The sequence below is a fragment of the Schistosoma haematobium genome, chromosome 4 (genome assembly GCF_000699445.3).
Source record: "Schistosoma haematobium chromosome 4, whole genome shotgun sequence".
In the NCBI taxonomy this organism is placed as follows: Eukaryota; Metazoa; Platyhelminthes; class Trematoda; order Strigeidida; family Schistosomatidae; genus Schistosoma; species Schistosoma haematobium.
In genome coordinates, this window is record NC_067199.1 from 38283109 (window position 1) to 38307718 (window position 24610).

General features: G+C 33.5%; 1 protein-coding gene across 1 annotated transcript in view; it reads right to left on the reverse strand.

The window, feature by feature from the left end:
* Positions 1–24610, reverse strand: part of VPS13D (Vacuolar protein sorting-associated protein 13D) — a 105978-nt gene that overhangs the window by 58387 nt on the left and 22981 nt on the right. Inside the window, exons 16-28 of the mRNA XM_051216347.1 lie at positions 24279–24456; positions 23591–23754; positions 21501–21635; positions 19296–19631; positions 15848–16644; positions 13756–14178; positions 11583–12089; positions 9408–9467; positions 7642–7783; positions 5416–5729; positions 3529–3870; positions 1019–1260; positions 373–431 (exon numbers count right to left, since the gene is read on the reverse strand). Coding sequence (XP_051066924.1) covers positions 373–431; positions 1019–1260; positions 3529–3870; positions 5416–5729; positions 7642–7783; positions 9408–9467; positions 11583–12089; positions 13756–14178; positions 15848–16644; positions 19296–19631; positions 21501–21635; positions 23591–23754; positions 24279–24456 — 3699 coding nt within the window. The remainder of the gene's footprint in view (positions 1–372; positions 432–1018; positions 1261–3528; positions 3871–5415; positions 5730–7641; positions 7784–9407; positions 9468–11582; positions 12090–13755; positions 14179–15847; positions 16645–19295; positions 19632–21500; positions 21636–23590; positions 23755–24278; positions 24457–24610) is intronic.

Genomic DNA, 24610 nt, shown 5'->3' on the forward strand with positions numbered 1-24610 from the left:
TATTAAATCAGATTAATGCAAATATTTGCCAGTTCTTACATTATCAGTAAATGAATAAAATATAAAAGGTATGAAGAATTTAGAAACTTGCGATCTAAGGGAAGATAAAAATTGAGTACATCAGCGCTTCCGAGTCATGCCATTCTAAGTCTTTAACTATTGATTACGATAATCACACAGGCAGTCTGGATCTACCAAAATCTCTCAGTGAAATAGTCAATGTCTTGATGGACTGATCAAACAGTTTAGTTTGCCAATTTCTGGCTTTGATTCCACACACTTTTACATTAGCCATCGTCGTGCGTCAAGGTAGCTTAATATCGATAATTCACGGAATACAGTTGTTTATTTACATTACTGAGTACTATTTACCTTCTGAATTCAGATTAGAACATTCCAAAAGTCCAAGAAGACCACTTTTGTTCAAAGACCTGTGAATAAAATAAACATTAAGTAAAATAGTAAATACGTTAAAAATTTACTATAAAAGTGAATGGTGTTTAAATCTATAAATATCCTTGTTTTTTTTTGTACATCAGCGCTTTTTTCGTAGTTCACGCATTTTCTCTTGTGTTCAAGTTCCCGTGTAGATTTAACGTGGAGTTAGTAGTAAGAGGCTAGGAAATCGAATCGAGTATTCATTTAACAAGCTTATCGGAATTTTTTAAGATTACAGAGCAATATATACATGAAGAACTATTTAGAATGTCAGATATTGTTCATAACAAAAAAAAACACTTGCATTAACAGTTAGTAAGCAGAATGCTTTCTTACCGAACATTCTTGCAGTAATTCAGTACTCCAAAAGATTCCACTTAAAATCATAATCTGGGAATCGTGAGAACAATCTCATTTGTGCCTATAGCTAAAAAGTCCTTGGTTTCAAGTGGATAGAATCAGTTGGTAATAACTTTCAGTAAACATAATTTACACTTATTTAATGTGCAACATCACAACATTTCATGATAATGGATTTTTTTGTAGACATAATATGAAATACAAGTGGTTAATATCTTACCGGATATTTGAAAAGAAATAACGATTATCACATCTTTCATTGGATTTTGACCTTGTAAACATTGATTCACAAGGAGCATTTTCCTGATTTGTATTCCACAAAAATTTATTATTAATTTTCAAATGATTAATATTGGCAATAAGAACTTTGGAACTATAAGAACTAATAGGAATGATCAGATTTAATGGACCGCCAGAAACATTGACACGTATACGTGAAGATACAGAAGGAGTTGTGGGAATCTTGAAATTATTGTTTTAAAACAAAATAAAAATGAAAGTATTGACATTTCAACAAAAAAAACAAAACATTTGTATTATCAATTGAAATATAAAGAAATACAATGTGACCGTATTGTGGTGCGGATAGATATGAATAGTATGTAGCAGGAATTAGAAGTAGGATGCTTACTAGCAGAAGATTGGAATAAAAAGAGGAAGGTAAACAGAGAGTAGTAGTGTTTTTTTGGCATCAGGGCTGCCCTTGATTCGTTGGACAAGACTGTTCTTCGGGATTGTCTATTGAAGAAGGATGTGCCTAAGAAGTTGAATAACATCTTGAAGGCCCTAAATGCAAGCACCTCAGGTAGAGTGAGGGCATACAACCACCTCTCTACATTATTAGACAACCCCGAAAAACAGTCCTGTCCAACGAATCGCAGGCAAGCCTGATGTCAAAAATCACTACATCCGTAGGTACGGCATATGTTTTGCACCTTCGAAATGCAAAGTAATTCTACAAGACTGGCAGGATTCTAATCCTGTACTCACCCTGCATGGTGAGCAGATAGAAGTAGTCGAGAAGTTCGTGTATCTAGGTAGCTGCATAAGTGCTGGTGGTGGAGTGAGTGGTGAGATCAATGCACGTATAGTGAGAGCTAGAGCGGCTTATGCCAATCTGGGCCATCTTTGGCGCCTTCGTGATGTTAGTCTGGCTGTAAAAGGTCAGATCTACAACGCGTCGGTGAGAGCAGTTCTGCTCTATGCTTGTGAAACCTGGCCTCTCCGAGTTGAGGACGTTAGACGACTTTCTGTGTTCGATCATCGCTGTCTCCGAAGGATTGCCGACATTCAGTGGCAACACCATGTCAGTAATGCAGAGGTTCGGCATCGTGTGTTCGTGCACAGCGAAGATAATTCAATTGGTGTCACCATCTTGAAACACCGACTTCGGTGGCTTGGACATGTTCTACGAATGTCGTCCCAGAGAATTCCACGTCGTGCATTATTTGCCGACTCTGGGACTGGTTGGAAGAAGCGGAGAGGTGGTCAGTGCATGACATGGTGTCGGGGTATGAAAGAAAGCTGCAAAGGACTGGCTTGTGTCGGTCCTTCACGACTCCTGGTTGGGGTCCGAGAGATGGTGCTACACAGTGGCTAGAGACGTTATCAGATATGGCTCAGAATAGAAGCCAGTGGCGATCCTGCTGTAACCTTCTTTTACTTTCTTCATAAAAAGTGGTTGTGTCTTCCTTAACTGAAAGATTTCTTCCGATTGTACCTTTGCGTTCCCTGTTTACTAGCACATTACCTTACACCAATCTCTTCGTTATTGTTCTCTCTTTTTTGTGCTCCTTAGCTTTTTTTTCTTTCTTTGTATTCCTCTTCGAATATTCATTGTTCTGTGTGGCGCATATATATTGGCGCTCTCTTGTACCAATATTCATGTGTCCAAATAATAATAATAATAGTGGCGCATATATATTTGGTGCCCTTTAGTACTAATATTTATGTGTTCAAATATATAAAAAAACAGATAGGTTCACCTACGGAAATCTCGTTACGACTTTTACTTTCTTTAAATAGTCAAATTAGGTCATCTCAGCGTCAGTCGAGCGGCAAAGCCACTACATCAACATCAATCCAATAACCTCACTAAACCATTCAATCCGTGGTAGCGACGGGCGATGTGTAAGAAACTGTAATAATTCTATACAATCATGATGGGTATGTGTCTATATAGATCGGTTATGGATCTCACTATTTTGAACTTGAAATGTATATTACACATGGCCACGTGCATAAAGCCACTGTCAGATAAGTCCTACTCACTGACTTCTCGAGGCGAGGTTGTTGATTACGAAATCGAGAGAACTAAAAGAGAATATCCAGTGCTTTAACAGGGTTGGTGGGTACGGAGGATACACATAGGGGAGTTGGAAAATCCTGATTTCAAACCAATGCTGCACATGAGCTTCAGGATCCTGAGAGGACGAATGTAGTATGGACCTATTGTTAGTCACCTACTACCATAGGACTGCATACCCTAGCGTTACTCCAGTGCTCTATGGATTAGACCTCTATGTTAATGTTCGGGGAGTGATCCCCTAAGAAAACCATCAGCTTCAGTTTGGGTGCCTGGGCAGTAGTTTCACAGCCGTCACACAAATCATGTGATGAAGTGTGGCGCATATAAATTTGGTGCTTCCTTGTAGCAGTGTTTATGTGTTTAAATAAAATAATAACATACTACTATTCAAAGTGTAAATAAATGTATGACGCAAGGCATACTTGAAAGCCCTTAACAGCAGCTCTTGTTCGTCTGACAAAATCATAATGTTCTTTGAAGTTAAACACTGAGTCAATGACACTCGTTAAAAATGACTGTGTGTGTATATATGTAACAGCTGGTAATTGTATTGAAACGTATGTATCTTGTTCATCGTCAACACTGACAGTTGGATTGGATAATCGCTGATGAAAATGCTTAGCAGGTTTAATAAACTGAAAATTTATACAGGATAACTGTGAATTATCATTGTTATTTATAATATTACTCGGATGACACAATTGTGACATAGTCATGAACCGTGTTGGATATAAGTTAGAATGTTTCTCCTGTATAGCTTGTAACTAAATATAAAAAGAATGAAAAATAAAATGGTTATTAGAAGGAGAGGAATTGTAATTATGTAACGATTGTGATAGTTGAATCTTTGGGCAATGTGAATGAATGTTAGATTTATTAAGATCGCAATAAAAGAGATATGTTCAATTCTATGAGCAACTCATATTTTGACTTTTCTCAAACATTAGTTAGGACTTATAAAGTAAGAAACCATCTTATCGACTACCAATGTTTTCATCAATTGGTACTGCATTCTGCAGTAAGGAAATCACAATTGATTGATCACTGGGTGGTGATCAATGTCATGCTTGTCTAGTCCTTATTAGTGCAGATCGAATGCTATCGATCATGTTGCAATGTGGCCACCAGTCTAGGTGACTCGACACTGCGGGCACTATGTATTGAGATTTAGATGGTGGTTGGAGGTAGTCAACAGGAAACCCTGGACCCGGGTTTCGTGCTACTTGGCACTCGTCAGCATGGTGTACCTGTAATCTTGAGGGAACTGGTGCTGCCTGGCGGATTCGATCTCGTGTCACCCAGCTTCACAGTCAGAGACGTTACCACTGAGCTATCCGATCCGTGACTAACCTCCTGTAGGACTGAGATGTAATCACAATTGATTGATCACTGGGTGGTGATCAATGTCATGCTTGTCTAGTCCTTATTAGTGCAGATCGAATGCTATCGATCAGGCTGCAATGTGGCCACCAGTCCAGGTGACTCGGGTCCAGGGTTTCCTGTCGACTACCTCCAACCACCATCTAAATCTCAGTAAGAAAATCTACATATCGAAAGAAATAGTTGGACTGTACTGCAAGTAAAATTAAGCTGCATAATAACCAACTCAGATAACTTGATAACGGGATTCAGTCATAAGTCTGAAATTAATTACGCTTGAAATACTGGAGGTTGTCATACCGTGTGAATTACTTAAAATAAACACTACAAATGCTGACAAACAAAGTGAAGGTCAGGTATTCTTAAGTTAATTAATGCAATATTCTCACCAGAAATCTGAACACTGTTGAGATCTTAAGAAACATACAACGGTATAACATTAAACATCAATGTATGTTACAAGGGTTGAACCCATAACACTAAAAAAGTGAATACTGAAAATATTTGATTTTTTCTCACTCTCGACTCCAAATGCGATTTCAGGACGAGACTATTATGTTGTATAGTGAATTGACTAAAGTTGGAAATCTAAGCACGTGGATTACATCTTAATGATGAGGCTACGTGTTCAAATCGATAGCTGAAGTTTATGGGTCTAAACGTATAAAAAATCGTCGACCCACAGCCCTGAATAGTCCAAAATCAAAATGAGACGATTGTTCAGTTATGCGAAATCTACTAATCATTCAGTTGATATTGGTTTATGACGAAAACTACCTTCATGCTAGAAGTACTTTCTTCCATGAACTATTCTGTGAAATTTCATGACAACGTTTTTAAACGACCAGGATTGAACGTAAATGTTAAGACTGATTAATATAAATACATTAATTTTAAATATTATAAATGAAGTAGGAAAAATCGCATACTTTAACATCACATATTTGGCCTTTAATTTCAAAATAAGAATAGTTGACAGGCAGATTAAGTGATGAGAACTTCTCATCATCTGTAATGAAATAATTAATCTGTACTTTCGTTCTAATTAGGGAGAGTAAAGCAATATTTGATTCACTGTTGTTCGATATGAGATGAGGACTATTCCGACATTCATTTTCGTTGTCTTCTTCTTGATCTGAATTGTTAACAAAACAGTTAATAGAATCAATGTCGAATAGAACAGCAATTTTCGGATTGTTCCAAGAAGAAGCTAGCGCGCAGGAATTGGATTCATGAAGCAAATCTGTAAAAAAAAAAAAGACAACAATCAAACATTAGGGAATATATGTTGCAATATGGAATATAACTTCTAAAATTTGTTAATTATGTAATATAGTACTATGTATTACGTACAGTAATAGTGGTGTGAGGACAATCAAATGTATTTGAACACAAAATTACAGAATGCTTCAGTCAAATTTGAGAACCATACAGTAAATACGTCATTTGTTCCTTCGTTTTCACACCAATCATTCGCTGTTCGCGTTCTCTTTTCTTTGATCTTCTTAACCTTCTGCTACCAGACATTTCACATACGATTGGTGATACGTACTACAACTGTCAACATCAGTAGCACACACCACAATAGTAATCTATGTAGTAATACAGGATGTCAGTGTAGCTAATGAAAGAAATCTCATTATTTGTAATGATTGAAATCATCCCGTTGTTGGTATTCAGGATTAGGTTTCGACTAGTATTTGTTGAATTGTGAGCATGCTGTGAAGAATGCCTCAATACATGTAGTTTTTACAAGTTATTTAGCATATTTGTTATTTGGAAAACTAGGGATTCCAGGAAGTGTTTTCGATTTAATTTAGTGCCCTTCAGCTGGATGTAACTGCATCCCAGTGTTGATATCCACATCTGAACTTCAACCCAGCACCTTCTACTTCAAATATCAACGAGCTATTATCTATTAAGCCTCTGAGTTCAGAGAGCTATTTATTTCTTCAACCATGACCATGAGTACATAAAGTCTTAAGGACCTATTAACTGTTACTTTTAAAGTAGGTTAAAATATGGCAAAAACTTAACATTACAACTCTTCAAAATATCATCAAGGCCGGTTCAATTCAACACCTAATTCAGAGATATGCTCAAAATGTGATTTTGATTTGGGAACTTGCAAATAACAAACATTGAAAATACTTAATGATTTGCCGATTATTATCACTGAGTTTATGAGTTTATTGTATATAAGAGGTAATTTGAAGTGCCCGGATTGAAAAACATACAATCATACGAAAGAAACATTTGGCCCCGCCTCAAGCCATGAAATTTACATAGTTAACTTCATTTATTTCATGATAAGACATACCGATGATTCCTAGTATATTATAAGGGTTTCTTCGAAAAAGTGTAACTTTATCGGAGTTTCGTTTTATCTATAAGATATCCTTACACAATACTCGATAACTACCCACAAAATGTTACCAATCGAATCGAAGGGACACATTTTATCCTATCTGATACTGATTAACTGGACGTAGCTATACTGGAATAAAGAAAACGTGTGAACATCAACACTTAAATGAAGGTGCAATCAGTAAACATATAACACAAAAGAATAGAAAGCTAGTCCTGAATTTCTAAGTTAGCCATAATTTAAAATACATTGAACTTTTAAATTTCGATAATATAATCACATTCATTCAGAATGGTCAAATACTAACAGAAACTGAATAATAACACGAGTGAAATTCAATCCTTAATGTTCAATAACGCCTATAGTCTTTTAAACTTTGGTTTACCCTTTTAGCGAATAGCAACAAGTTGCACAAAATTGTAAAGAAAACAACAGAGAAAATGTCAATAAGCAAGTTATCAATAAAATCTTTTCATTGTAAAGGGTTTATAGAAAATTTATATCACAAACTAATCTAATTTATACAACAATTTGAAGTCAAGAAGCACTACAAAATCGCCATTCAATGATTTATATGACTAATTAACTCAATCACCTGAAGGTTAAACGCTCGCCGCAAGTCTTAAAGGTTCTAGGTTTAATCACTAGTAAGGTGTATTTGATGCATACTGCTTTTAAAAATTTCACATTAGAACGAAACAGCTATGAAATGCTTTCTAACTAGTAATCGAATGGTAGTTGAACTCAAGTCGATTCGTGATATGTACACTATGAAATAAAATATTACCTTGATGAGATCGTTCTGAAGTACGTTGTGTAGTTTCCTCCTTATAATCGCACAAATTGAAAAAGTCCCAAATTAATATCCATGGTTCACAGTACAGTTGAATGTCAATTGTGTTGCAGATAAATTTCACGAAAGATTTAGTCTATGAAACAAACAGAATTAAAAATGTATGTATATTATGGTAGATAAAATACTTGTATCGATAATAGATGAAAATTCATTTTAAAAGAAAAAGTAAGCGATGAAAGAAAATTCATTTGAAATTGTACACTAGAAAATGAAAGAACATCGTTTACCGATAAGAAAAGCATAAATGTTTATATTATTCAGCTTAGTGTATTCGATAATCTAGAATGTAAAGTGTTCAAGATTACACTCATCCATCATTTTAGTCAGTACACTATTTGATTCATCAAAAGCATTTGAAAATAGTAAATTGAGGGTATAGTAATCGCATCACTTATTATTTCATTTTGGATAGCCATTTTTCACAAAGCATAACAGACTGAAGTACTGAAAATTGTAATTAGTACTTAAGTCATATTTCTTAATGAACTTATTTTACTGTCACCCATTAGTTCGAGTCACAGGTTTACGCTACATTTCAACTTATTCCTATTTAATTAGCTACAACAGAAGTATTGAGATAAAATAGATCCCTTAAAGCAAGCATTTATTCGGTAATTATTAACTAGATTCGAGATATAATTTCCGGAAAACTGGTGAGAAAGCATGACCAGTGGAGTCAGATCCTGTCGACAGTGAAATGGTTGCTCACTAATGGCACTAAATGACGGTTGGGTCAGTCAGTCAAACGCATCACATAACCCGCCATATGTACGTCAGTTCGAGTTGCCAAAACCCAACAGTGTAGCGATAAAAAAACTGACCAAGCAAATCTCAGAGTAGTATAGGCAGTAGCAGGATTAATAGTAACATCACCAGTTTATTTAATTCAGAAATGTAAACTGTTGGGTGCCATCATGTTGATATGGCATTTACACACTCACTGTGAGAAATAAGGTTCGACAATTGATGGAGTCCAATACTAAGATGAAATAACATTAAAATATCAACTGATTTACAATGATAGTCTAACCAAAGTTAATCTGTAATGTGAAACTTCAAATTATCAGCGAACTAGTTTAATTGTTAAGTTTGTCTTACATTGTTCCTACTCGTTCCCTTTTGTACTCTTTTGTATATTGTCTTATACTACTTATTTACAATCAGTAAGCAGTTGTATTCCCAACAACGCAAGTTGTGCTGTAATGGTGTTAAATGTTCACATATATTTATAACGTTTATTGTACTTTTCTTTGTATTTATCATTATAATTACTGTATCGTAATCGCTGTATCCGTTATCCACAGTTTTGTGCATTTGTTTAAACGCAACAGTTTCGATATTGTTTGCTCTTGGTTCGGGTTTCGGTTGTTCGTAAACTGTTATCAAATTTAGAAACAGCTATCAGCTGTCCTTTGTACTATCGTATGTTATAATTATTCTCTATGTTACTGTTACAGGAAGCCTTTTTATTTTCATACTTGAAGGACGTGTTTAAACGCCCCAGACACCTCACAATTTGAGGTTTGTAACTAAATTTTGATTATTATTCAATAAAGAACCGTTATTGTAGACAAATCGTTGTTTTGGAACTTCGGCTTTGCGCGTATCTCAATCGGGTGACTTGGACACTTCGATAGATCTAACATTAATGAATAATTAAATTAAGCGAACAATTGAAAACAATTCAATAAATTTACTTGACAAAATGTTTGATGTTCATCAGATAAAAGTATAATACGCAAGGAAATTGGTGATATCTAAACAAACAAAACACAAGTGATATTCCATCAAAACTTGTTGATAATAAAAATACTACTGAAATACACTTAAAATATTTCAAAAATAAATGATAATAATAATAATAATAATAGATAACATAGATTGTCAACTATTCGGTCAGTCATAATCAATAAAGTGCCTCGCACAAAATGTGCATTACAACATGTCATCTAGCGTCAAAACGATAACTTACAATTTAGAAGATGAATAGCAAATAAATCAAAAGAAGTTACTTGAAATAATAAGGAGAAAGATTAGTGACATTGAGAATAAAGAATAGATGGGTTGTGCCTTAGAAGTAGAATGCAGGATGAGCATTTCGTTCTATTGGGGTCTCGCAAAACTGAATATAACTAAAGCAAAGTGTGTAAGTTTAAATTGGGACTTGAATGTTGTCAGCTACAGATTGCAACACGTTACATACTGAGCTACAGAGTTCAGATAACCACTAGATTGTGCAACAGGTATGAAATTCAACTTAATTTGTAATGACTTGGAATATCGCTTTGTTGATATTTTGATCAGTCTTAGTGGGCAAATGTGAATCTCGTGTGTATTTCCTCGATACAGCCCTTACGTTACAAGTTTATGCAGAATAAATGGATTGTGGCCGACAGTAGAATCCAGAATGCGCATTTAGCCCTAATGGGGACCCGTTAGCTAGATGCACCTGCATCCCAGCACTAATTTCCACTCCAAGATACCAATCTATTGCTTTTCACCACAAACCCTCGATACATTATCGATTTAGCTACCGAGTCCAACTAGCTAACTAAGAGTGACCAAACATCATTCGAAATATAAACAAAGGTATATATCAAATCATTACAAATGAAATTAGAACAAATACTATGGTTTCTTATAAAAATTAAAACTAACAAGAGATAACCATAATCTACTTTACTCCTAATTATCATATAAAAAAAATATAAAAGTGTGAAATAATCTAACCAATTCGGGTATAGAATCTAATCTCACTTTGTTTTCTTATAATTATGTTGATCCATATGACTCATTAACAGGTTTAAGTACACTGATTTGAGAAGCATACATTTATGTGTAAATCGTAAAATATACTATTACAAGTGATCTAAGTCGAGAAAATTTGGTGTAGTTCGAACATGTGATCTAATAGTTGATAGTTGATTGATACACAACCATTTGATAATCATTTGAATTATTACCTATTGGACAATCAGAAAAATCAGTTAGGCAATCCTTACACAAATTGTGATCAACCTTTTCACACTTCTCATTCGAAGACTTTATATATAAAAGTTATTTCTTCTAATCTTCTACTCTCACAGTTGAACAACAAAAACTCACTTCAACTAACAACACATATAAAACAGTCATAAAATAAGAATCAAATGTAAATATGTATAATTTGATGCATTAAAAGAAACGTACATTGAAACATTGAACTAAAACCAAGTTAATATCAGAGATGGATAGTGGCTAGCAGTGAAATCAAGGATGCACGTTCCGTTCTATTTTGGAACTCTTCAGCTGGATATACCTTCATCCCAGAGTTGCTAGCCACCATCTATCTCTTCTTAGAATGCTTGTAACTTAAGGTAATATGGAGGCAATCCACACCGGATACACATATACCAATAAGAGATTGATCAATTGCAGTTCTAAACATCAATGGGTCAGTTCAAACAACCAATACGAAAATGAATTAAAGTTAATTTTTTTTTTAATTGAGATCATGAATCGATTGATATTAGACAACCATTGAAAACCTGGAAACACTGGACGGCCTTTTCGTCCTATTGTGGGACTCCTCAGCAGTGCGCATCCACGATCCCGTTCTCGGGATTCCAACCCCGGGCCTTCATTCTCGCGCACGAACGCTTAACCTCTAGACCATTGAGCCGGCACCTAACGATGTTAATGTCTAATCTCAACAAATCCACGGAATCGCGCGACCATCTTCCATTGTACTGAGATAGATACCTATCTCTACCCGACACAGATTAGCTCCACTAGTCAAGTCCAAGAATTCCCTCACGAAGCTAGTCACGAAGTAAGCACATGGTAATTATCAATATCAGTTAGTATCAATAAATAAACTTAATTCAACTTACTTGATTTAATTCACAAACACTATCATCATCAGGAGCAGTAACACCATTAGCAGTAGCAGCATATAATAAATGATGTCTTCTACATTGTACTACCGTATTTAAACGATCATTATTTAGTTTTAATTCAATTTTATTATTGAATTTTAATAAAATACTTTTCGAATTGGTTTGTTTTAAATAATGAGTATTGAACTTTGAACTGGTTCTACTTTGTTGTTGTGGTGGTGATGGTTTATAATTGAATTTCTTTTCAAGTTGATTTATTAAATGGAGATTATTTAAATTAATTTGTATACATGATGGCATTTTAATACCATTTAATAATAAATGAAAACTAGATGAAATAATTATAGAATCTAATGTTAATAATACTAATGGTATAGGGATAATATCTAAATCACCAAATATTAATATATTCATTTTCATACAATTTATAAATAATCCAAATTCCATAGAAGTTTTTGATTTCATAGAAGAAATAATAATATTTGGATCAGGATAAGGAAGCTTTGAAAAATAAAAAGAAGAAAACAAACAAACAAATAGTACAATGATAAAGAAATTCCTGATTATATTCAGTCAGAAGAGGTTTTGTGGATATTATAAGTAATTTTAATAAATGAGATCATGAGTCAGTTGAAGCTAAGCCACCATGAAAAAAACCTGGAAGCACTGAACGACCGTTTCGTCCTATTGATAGGTCCTGGGTTCGAATCTCACGGGGCAGGATCCTAATTGCGCACTGCAGAGGAGTCCTACAGTAGGACGAAACAGCCGTCCAATGCTTCCAGGTTTTTCATGGTGGTCTATCTTCAATTGACTCATGATCTCATATGTTAAGTCACTTAGAAAACACTTAATAAAAGTGAATGATATTAATTTATACATAGACTAACCGATCAAACTCAATTCTAACTTAAACTTCTAATCGTAAATTCTTAATACCGATTTTAATTACGTAATCGTGTTTTGTTTCTTTATAAGTTCAACTCATTATTTAAGTTTCGTAATCGACCTTCTGTAATGATATGAAATGGCTTCTTTATTTCTGATTGGTTGTCCGTTATTTTGTTTATCTGTTTTTTTATTTAAACATATAAACATTGGTACGAGGAAGTAGAAAATGTATATGCGCCAAAGTTCATCATTCGATTTGTGTGAGGGCTGGAATAATCTCCGGGTGCTTAAACCTAAGCAGGTTATTTTAAGCATTTCTCAATAAACAATATGAAGTTAATTAGTGATGCAATCATTCACATAACTGTAAAAAAAAATTTTAGAAATTAAAATCGCAAGTCATACTAATTGAAAATAGTCAGAAAAACAAACTAATATTCAACCAAAGAAAATCAGTGAACAGATCTTTTGAAAAGCAATGATGATTGTTTTCGATTGATATGTAACACCAATAATCAGGTGATTATATTTTAAACTAGGAGAGCAGGGTTCAAATTTAGCAAGGAACGTTTGTTCCTACCAGATTAACAGTAACATTAGGTCTATAAATTTCTATACACTGCCTACAACTACTTTACTCCATTTATATGTACACTTGGTAATCTATATCAAAGGTGTTAAAAATTTTAGTCATATAGTTTAACCTGAAGTCAAGTAGACGAATCTGTACTTGGTGAATAAGTTAATCGACAAAGTATCAGTCTTTGAAATATAGGATTATAGTGGTCCAGTGGTTAAATTATTTGAATAGATATTACTGAATTACAGGTTCAAGACCCATATCAATTTAAGGCAGCTTGTATACTCGTAGTGTGGATTGTATTTGGATGAGTTGTTGTGTAATCACTTCAAGAACCTTAATAGTATTGATATTTGAAGACACAAAGCCTTAGGAGTTAAACCCCAAAAGCACTCCAACACTTCTACATATAAATCACTAAGATAAAATGGACTGTATTTATAAGAATGTTTATAAGTTTCCACATAAGGTAATTTTATCGCATATTCGGTCCCTATTTGGTTGTGTTTTTAAAGCATAAGTGACCAATCGCAGTGGGATTTATACCAGAATTTAAATTTTATTGTTACTTCAAAATAACCTCAAACATCTTCGACATCATTATATTGCTTTGTTAAACAAACAGGTTACATAGACAAGAGAACCGTAAACATAATACATTTTAATCTGAGTATATTGAGGTTTTTCTTAACTTACCTGAAATAATTCTGTTTGATTAGACTGTGAAGATTTAATATTCGAATAACTACAATTGTTACAGCAATAATCACAATACTCTTTATTTAATTCTTGAATTACGTTAGTTAGCAAATTACAATTCATTTTAGTCAAATTAATATATACAGTTTGAATATAGAACTCTATAATTAATTGAGCATTAATTGGTTCAGTAAATAACAGTAAATTCATATTAGAAGCAGGAGACATGGGTGATAATCGATATGGAGACGGTGAATTTCTTATAGTAGAATAATCTTCAGTAATATTATTATCGTCAGTGGTATGATTCAATGTCATAGAATGCATCATGACGAAATCAGAAAAATTGAAACGAATTGATTGAAAGCGTGAATTGAATGTGGAAAAACATTTTGGAAAATTTGATTTCACATAGGTTATCTGTTTATAAAAAGACAATAGAAGAAGCACCAATAACGTTTTCAGATAAATTATTTTATATCGAAAAATTCTAAATGGAATAACATCACGTCAGCCATAATCAATATGGACGCAGAGGAAAATGTGTACTAGCAAAAGCCATCATATTGCATTGATACAACATGACATTAACAAGATAAACAACAAAAGAGTCAACTATCAATGATAGTTTGCAACACTAAAAATCCATGTGTCAAGAAGACGAAATGAAAAGGTAAAACACAGAATGGATATATATCACAGTCATTCCCTCATCTATGTCATTCCTTTTTAACCACTGATCGCAGTTATTGCCCGGATCCAAACCAGTTAGTCTGCATCTATCAGGATGGCTAAGATCAACAGTCGATGATTTCATGAACTGCCACAAGGCTACTATAGTCGAGTACTGGTAACCTATGAATACTCTTGATTTATAAAGGGTCTTATCATAGAAATACAGAGATACGGAGAAAACTGTTGAGTATTATGCTTGACGTATCGTTTGCAGATGAATAACTGGCGCACACCACAAATGCAACGAGTTGAAAATCCGCCAACCGATATTTCTGAATACGTGTAGGGATTTCGTTAGACATCAACCCACTTTGGATGATAAGACTTTTGAAAGTGAAAAGGTAGATGCATTTACCCACATCAATACCTGTGATCAATCTAGGAGAAAATATAGGTTAGTCCTGAAGTAATATTTTGCATCTAGGAGAGAAACACATTCTGAACATGCTTGGCATTTCATAGCAGGTTGAACATAAACAGGATAATCTCATACTAAAAAGGTAACAGTTACTAGCTAATTGCGGAAGAATGTTGGAACAAATAATAAACAGCGACGTTGACAGTTAACAGCACCAAGTATTTGTCATTTATGTATGTTTGAGACGATGCAGTACACTCTCATCTCATCGTTGATAAGACATCATGCCTATTAAATGGGCGAGCCTTCTGAATTTCTTGAGGAATAATGCAACCATGTCTAGGATACATTTCTATCCTTCTAACTTGGCAAAGTTATTATAATAAATGATGATAATAAGGAATTAATAGTTACCTAACAAAACTGATACCTGCATCTCAACAAAATAACTGTTCGAACGATGTAGAACAACTACTTATCCAAATGAACATCTAGAACGGAATTATAACTGTCATTTTAGTTAGTCGCAAACGAAGTTACCTTAGCTAAAAAATCATTGGGAAGCAGGAAGCATTAAATAGCTGTTTCATCCTAACATATCACACCTACGACCTTGCTAATGACCACTATATTTACGATCATTAGGCCACCTAGCGAACAGTCAAATTTAAGACCAATGGTTTACATTTTTAACTTTAATCAATTCGTGATATTGTATGCCCAATCCCTGGATTATACTTTTTGTAGCAGTTACGGCTACATATTATTGACTACACTCATATAGAGACGAAATACTTGTTCACTGCTACTACATTTCTAATATTTAATTAATAAATATACTACGTAGTTTCAGAGGTTTTGATACTCTCACTTGTACACACTTGAGAACTAATGATGTGATGAAAAAATGATTGTACAATATGACTCCATTTCCATCTGTCATATATTTATGTCAAAATCCACAAAAGCCAAGGTGACCCCCCCCCATCGACTTACATGTGCAGAAAAGTTTATTGGTGACATAATGATGTGATGCCGTGATTTCTGTGTAGTTGCTGTTAACATACTGTCATCCAATTTACAAGAGTTAAGCCAAAATTTATGTAAAGATGAAAAATTCACCCACGAATCTGAATAGATAGTTGATGACGATGATAAATATTGTTCAGATAATGTCTTCACGTTATCATTATTAGTGTAAAGAAATACACCGAAATCTATAAAATATAACTGGATAGAATATGACTTGTTCACTCTTTCATGTTGTTTCATAGTAATAGAGGAATTCGATAATGATGCATCACAGTATGAGGAATAATGGTTAATTTTAATAAGTTTAGTTCCAATTAATAAAAATTGATTAAATTGATTTGATTTACAAGGAATTAAAATCAGTGGATTATTGAAAGTGATTGATAATTCAGGCCAATTGAATAATAAACCCATATTGTCTATAGATAATTGATCATTATTAGTGACAGAAGACTGATTACATAATAATGGAAGAATTTGTTTAAACCAAAATAATATCTCATGTAATTCATGAATGAGATGTATATATACAATATTGGATAAACTAATTTGGAGATGTTTATTAGTTTTATGTGGAAAATAATTGGATGATCCAATCAATCCATAGTCATATTCCAATATGACCTGATTAGAATGGTGATGATCTGAGGTGGATAATGAAAGAGCAGGTCCTAACAAATAATGATCAGCTGATAATTTTGAATTACGGTACGGTATAATTTGAAAACATTGAAGTTTCAATAATACTGAATTTGATAAACCTAAATTAAAGAAAATATGTACCGTTTGATGAAAAAAAACACAAAAACAACTAAATTAGCAAAGCATTAAACACAGATGCATAAGTATACAGTGAGAAACTGAGGACTGGTTAAACCACGGACTGACTACAGCTCTATATAACCATGGAAAACCAAGGAACAATGAACAGGTGTTTGGTTTTGTTCTGGAACTCCATATTGAGGAGAAGCCATAATTTTTAGGCTTTTCATCTAGCAGGTTATCTTCTAAACGATTAAATTGGAATTCAACCGTCCGTATTTTTAACAAGTTAGTTCGCATATACGGGTAATGTATTCACTTTTGTGCATTAATCACGAGACTGAAGACAGAAGTGTTTGATCTCATTTAGCAGTGAATCATCATTCCTTATGAACTGTATTAATATGTTTGCTCTACGACTATCATTGATATTTGCATTTTACATCATGCGATAATTGTAATCCGAAAACAAATAAAAACTGAAAAACACTTCACAGCTAGGTCGTCCTACCATGGGGTATCTCAACGATGTGCAAAAACTGTCCCACCAGGGATCCGATCAAAGACATTCAAGAATCGCGTTGACCAATGACCCTTCAAACCAATGAGTTATAATGACATGGACCTTCCACACTAACAAAATCACGTTCTCGTTAGTGAATAACTTCCAGGGTCGAACGAAGTTTTAGTGTGAAGCGGTGAGTAGTGAAGTTCAAACATATCGGGAGCAAGGTAGTTACTCATTAGTAGTATTGGACGATGATAACCCAAAATAATAAATTGACCGAAGTTAAAAGTCCAAACTAGGTTAAGCGTTTACTACTAGGCTGGAAGGTTTTGAGTTTGATCCGTGAGTGAGATCTTTAATGCACACATTTAAAGGGTTTCAGAATGTAGTGTTTCCTGATATTCAATAATCGTTTAATTATAGTCAATCTGCAAACTACAGATTCAACAATCTCCATAAAAAAACCTTGATCTATCATTGACTTTATTATGAATGAGCCTTCTTTGCTTTTTATTTTAAATCATTTCTTTTTTTCACGCTCATGCAAGATGTGGCAACTTGAGCAAAAACATATTTGTCTTTATCACTTACTGAATTAGAATTAAATATTTCAACAATTAATTATAATATTCGTAGAAAATATTTAACTTTATACTCAGAGAGTAGAAACCAAAGAAAAAGGTACAGTGAAGCCATAAATAAATTAAACTATTGAATACGCAAATCTATCAATAAAATTATGAATGCTCATCGACTGAGATGGTTAGGAAATATATTACGTACGACCAACCACTGATTAAATGAACGGGCTTTGTTGTGCGATACAGATATAGGTTTACAGATAGTTGGAGATAGTTAAACCAAGATTTTATATCAGTTTATGAAAACACTGACTGTTAGGTTGCGTTCTGCAGGTGAGCGAGGACTACTGACCTGGCGTGTGTGCAAGTATCGTAACTAGTGTTTGGAGAAGTTGGATGAGACAGTTCAGTTGCTTCCACTCTTAGCCTTATCTTAAGTTTCCAAATTATCGCATACTTTTTCACTCCGAAAGTCAATGTTTTCTTTTAGAATTATATCGTCTATACTTAATCAAATCTTTTACCACCGATACAATCGCCACTTCTGCCCTAGTACTTGTCCTCATAATTCTGTCTCGCTGGTGGTTGACTGGATTATGAAGACCTCCACATTTGAGGGGTAGCATGGAATACAATGGAAAACTTGGATGTAACTGGATGATTTGGTCTTCGCAGATAACACACTAACAAAGGCAGATGAAGACTAATGTGGCACAGCAGCTTCTGTACTAGTAAGCCTCACTAAACACAGGGGAAAAAACAAGACCCTCAAATACAACAAGAAGAACACCAACCCAATCACACTTGATGGAGGAGCTCTGGATATGTAGTAACCTTCAAGTACGTGGGTAGCGTCATCGATGAACAAGGAAGATCCGATGCAGACGTAAAGGCAAGAATTGGTAAATCAAGGGCAGCATTCCTACAGTTGAAAAATATATGGAACTCATAACAACTCTCAACCAATATCAAATTCACAATCTTCAATACGATTGTCAAGACAGTTCTACTGTACAGAGATGAAACTTGGAGAACTACCACAACCGTCATCAAAAATGTTAAAGTATATATAAACAATTGTCTACATAAGATACTCAGTGTTTGTTGACCGGATACCATCAGCAACAACCTACTGTGGGAGAGAACAAACCGGCTACCAGATAAAAAGGAAATTAGGAAAAGATGATGGAGGTGGATAGGATATACATTGAGGAAATCACTAAACTGCAACTCGAGGCAAGCGCTAACTTGGAATCCTGAAGTCGAAATGGAAAAAGGAAAGCCAAAGAATACACTGTGCTGAGAATTGGAAGCAGACATGAAAAGGATTAAGAGCAACTGAAAACAACTGGAAAGGATTGCCCAGGACAGTTGGATGGAGAATACTGGTGGGAGGTCTATGCTCCTTCAAGAGAAGTAACAGACTTAAGTAAGTAAGTAACCATTGATGTGGTAAGATGAAGTACATTGATCCATATATATGACAGATTCTAAACTGCTTATGACTGACCGACTGATATTCATTACAAAAATTAAAACTTGAATAATAAAATCAACTGACTTGAATGATAAAAGTTTATTTGTAAACCGGAGAATATTATTTCGGCAATTCTCTTCACTGACACATTCACATTTTGTTCTTGATGTTTAACGTCGAATTGATTGATTAATAATAATTTTATATTATCAACTGATAACTTGAACTCGTATTTGATAGATGAAGAGACATTATTATTATTATTATTATTCCATTTATTCATCAAAGATGATCTCCGATAACTATTCAGTTCAGAATCAATAGTACAACATTCCATGGATGTTGCCGACTGATCAGACATTGTAGAACAGTAGAGATTGTTTAGAAATTCATGGATAGATTTTACAGTAATTGGATTACCTAACAAAGAAAACCAGAAAAGAAAACACACACACACACACAAATGGAGGATGACAAAAACAAAGTCAAATTCAACTTTACGACAGAAAAAAAAACAAGATTAGAAGAAATATTATGTTTCCGTGTACACAGATCAAGTTATGTAGTTTATTTAATTGACCAATGAAAAGTAGAGAATATAGAAAAACTAATTGAGAACAATATTTATTTACATAACATGTGAATTAATCATTTTTTGGTCGATGTTTACTTTGTTTATAGTGAATCCGAAAAAAATCTCATCTTATTAGTGGTAACACTGAACTAATCGGTGAACTGATTAAGGCAAAGAGAGAAATTTAAAAAAAAAAACAAGAATGAACAATAGGAGACAATCTTGAGGACATTATTTCATTTAATTTAAAGCTTGTAAAATACTAATATTTACTTTTGTCCGTGATTGAATCTATAATCCATGAACTTTCGATTGACGTATGATTTCACAGATTGAAATCGTGAGTCAACTGGAGCTAGACCATCATGGAAAACCTGGAAGCACTGGACGGCCGTTTCGTCCTAGTATAAGATTGATGTATGATTGCCTATTCATACTCTTTACTATTCCTAAAATTATTGAAATTTGAACATCACCTTTTGTAATTCATTTTTTCTACCCTAATGCTTAATTTGGATATAATTGTAGTTTATTGATACCTTTTGTATTGTAGTCATGTTAATTATCTAGTTATTCGTGTGTTGTCTGAATCAGGAATAAATCAAGCAGCGTTACAACAAACTCGTCCACACTTTTTTATTCTTTTTTGCTTGCCAACTTATCAGGTGATAGAATAATCCTCATCTGGCCTCAGGGTCGTCTAGTCACGAATTCGATATATTCACTGTTGACTTCCAGGTTGGATTCAATAACTTATCATGTAATGGCTATAAACTAGTTCCAGACAAATTCTCATCTGCATACTAATGGACAGACGGATCAAGGATGTAACATTGAAGAATGATATGATAATGATATTTACGTAACTCCTTTCTATCTAAATAACGATAACAATGGTTTACTTATGATTATGTAACTTTTCAGTGAATTTCGGAGTAAAACTTTTATCTGTAGTGATGAATTTTTGTAAACGAATCATTTATAACTAAGAAACGAGTTCCGAAATAAAACTTGGTCGTGAATAAATTTGCATTCAGGTTAATAAGGTTATGTAACAACTTTAATGAAATATTAAGATTAAAGAACTTATAATATACCTTGAAAAACTGACAAACTTTTTAAAAACCCACTGAATTCTAACATGTTAACATTACTTCTAGTACAAAATACTTTTGACTGATATAGATTCTTTAATAATTAGCTAAATATTGAATTCAAAATCATATGATCATTATAAGAATCTCTCAGGCCAGTTTCTATACTATAATACATTTTACCTACAAGGTTACCCGATCACTTTAAGTAATTTTATTAAATTTGCATAGAATTTTTACAAACTGAAACTAATTGACGAACTTTTGAAAGATTTGGATACAATGAACCGTTTTATTTCACTACAATTTGTAAATTAATGTACAATTCCTGAACTTCCAGTAAAAATATATATCAACTAAAGAATCAGTTAGACTTGAATAGGTCATATCTTAACTCTCTGTAGGATATAAACACGACCACTTAGATAAGGCTACTGACTGGTTATCAAAAGTAGAATGACAATGTAATGGACAATCTACTTCATTTTGTAAAACTGAGTCAACTGATTAGATTTTAATATAACAAAAGTGTATCTTCAAACGAATACCCAATGAGTTACATCAAACAATGAAGTATTCAAATGTTTATTATTATTATTATTATATAAAAATGTTACTGACCAATAATATTGAAACAGTGTATATTTAGTTGAATGAAATATGTTCCAATTGAATGAATCACTTCATTATGGGATAAACAATCAGCCGATGGAAACCATGATAGAGTACCCGTAACAAAATCATAAGATTCCTTGACTAAAATATTAGTACATTCAATATAAATTATGAAATAAAGTGAAAAAGAACTAAACTACAGACAGTATTATTCATCATTTAAAAAAACGTAATTATCTAAGAAAATGTCTTATAATTCATAACCAAAAAAATCAAATTATATCGCGTTACAAAATAGTGATCTAAAACATTTCGATAAAAAGTACTGAATTCGAAATTATCTGAATTGATACATGTAAGTAATTACTTTGAAAAATAGCTAACACTGAACACGTTAGAATAAATTGGCCAGTAGATTCGATCACAGATATGTTGAAGAGTAGTGATGTGTGAACAAAGTAAATAATGACTGGTCGTTTCGTTAGTTAGACTAATACATCGTAGACGCTACGACCAATGTAGAACAATCCCTGTTTGGGTGGAGACAGTTATCTACATCAGACAATGGAGGAAAGGTTACGCGATATCACGGATCGACTGAAGTTAGAGATTATCCATTGAATACAATCCAAAGGTCGAGAGATTAAGCGTTCGCACACGAGACACAAGGCCCTCGGCTCGAGTCCCATGTGTGAACTCCTTAGGAGACCCGCAGTGACGAGACAATTATCGAGTGCTTAAAGGTATTCAATGGTGGTCTCGCTCAGATCGATTGATGAATTCAGCTATTAAAATTACAGCTATTAGAATCCGAAGTCATATTGAAATTAGATACCTGGGTTTTTGAGGATGCTGACATATTATTGACCAACAATTCGATGAGAGCATTTTGCTATTGTAATGAAAATTTTAGATCATCCATTTTATTGATGTAAAATCCATTTTAACTGAATATATAGGCGTAGGTCCGTTTCAACCACCGTAGCCATTGAAATAACGCTCGGTTTTCTCCCTTACATAGATGAGATGTTAACGTAACCTATACGAATATCTACACTAGATACCCTCCCAGTGTCTATTCTACAGGACTTAAACATAACTCAGATCAAGAAGTGACGAGTCTGACTAGAACGTAAGTATATTTCCACTCCGAAAACCGACAATATAAATTAGTTATAATAAAGGTAGGAAAATATATAATTCATCCAATACCTATCAGAATATCTACTAGTCTAACTAAAGAAACGAACAATCATTATTTTCCTCGCCCAAACATCAAAGATACAACGATAGAGAGTACAGAATAAGACTGAGAAATAGTTAAGAGAGATAAAATAAAGAAGTTATATTACTCTATAAATCTAATGCAAATGGTCCAATTTGTATTCATTAATGAGAACTATCAATTTATGACGACCCAATTATTTAGTCATATTGTATTGTTGAGGATTCTAGTTGAAATGTGTCGAAATCGGTAGGAGCTAGTTGTTCTGTCAACGCAGAGCTTGTCAGAAATCTGTATCGGTTTAAGTTGTCACACCACATCAACACAGCGAAATGCAGTTTTTTTTTAAACAAATATCAGAGTAGTAGAGGGAACAACATTATTAATGGTAGTAGAAACGCGTAGACAAAGACAATATGAATCGAAAATAAGAAATGGCTCGGCAGAATAAGAAAGGTATAGAATAATTTAAAAGCTAACATTTAGCAAAAAACAAAGAATTAATGCATTTATGCCATTAGGATTGATCTTCAGCTATATTATCTAAATATTGATTACGATAATCAGATGGAACTAAATAGTTTTCACGTATTAATACGTCTCTTCATGGAGTGACTCCAAGTTTTAATTTATCCGCCCCCAACTTTCTTTCGACGTACTCTTACGTCAGCTAACATTACACAGTTACGAAGATATTTCTTTTATGATTTATCCATTTCGTTACTAGTTATTAAAATGCATCAATACTATTGTAGGTTTCTGTTGATACGGTTCTCTTCACTTGTTTTCTTTTAGTAAACTAACAACAACTCAATAGTATATTTAGAAATGAACCAATTAATCTATTTCATTAGTAAACAAAGTAACTTACCATTGAATACTTTTTCAGGACAGATATGATCCAATAAAGGAATACAACCAATTGTTGATAATGTAGAATTAACGCTTAAAACATTACAAATATGAGATGAACTATTATTACTATCATTATTAGCTTGGTTATTTAATCGAATAATTAGATCAGGTGAGTTAGTACTGTAATAAAAAAGGGAAAATAATGAGCAATGCAAAGAATCAAGTTTAAATATCAAGATTAATTTAGGCAGTAGGTAAAAATCTATGATGAAAATAAAGTTAAGATGTGATTTTCAGAAACCAACTATATGTTGATGAACTCCAAACTTTGATCTACTATTCACTGGTATAAAATTGTGATTCAATTGGTTGCCTAGACTGAAGGGAGAAATACATTTTGAACAAATTTGTTGGAAGCTAAATGATTTGATTTCCAAACCATTGTTCCAAAAAAGTATACTTCTATCGGTATCAATAATTAATCAAAAGCCGAATAATCTGTGATAAGTTAAGGATTTTATCGAAAGTGTGAATTACACTCAGCTCCCGGTTATGTTGATTTGAATAGCTGGGTAGTAATATCATTAGCCCTCATTCATGTAATTATAGAGAATGTAAGCTAAATGGTTTATAATAATTAAATTAAGAAAGTAAATAATAAAATAGGCATTTTATCTGCAGAATATTAAGCAATATATTCAAACCTTTCAATTTTTTCATCAGAATTCACAATCACATCGTATACACCACCTAAATTGCTTACGGCATCCACCATCGAAATTCTATTCAGCTTAAATTGTAAACAATAGGGAATAGGTGAACCATGATAGACTGATAAACTGCAAACTGCTCCATCTAGACGACATTCTGCCAGAGGACGATCTAGATGTAAGTAAGAATTGTATAAAATGAAATATCTTTTGACTAAACTGTTAGTGCAGGTATTAAAAAAAACTCCAAATTATGTTTGGTAAGTGGGGTTTATGGTGATTGCCAGATTTTGTAGATTACATCATGCGTCATTGAACACACGGAT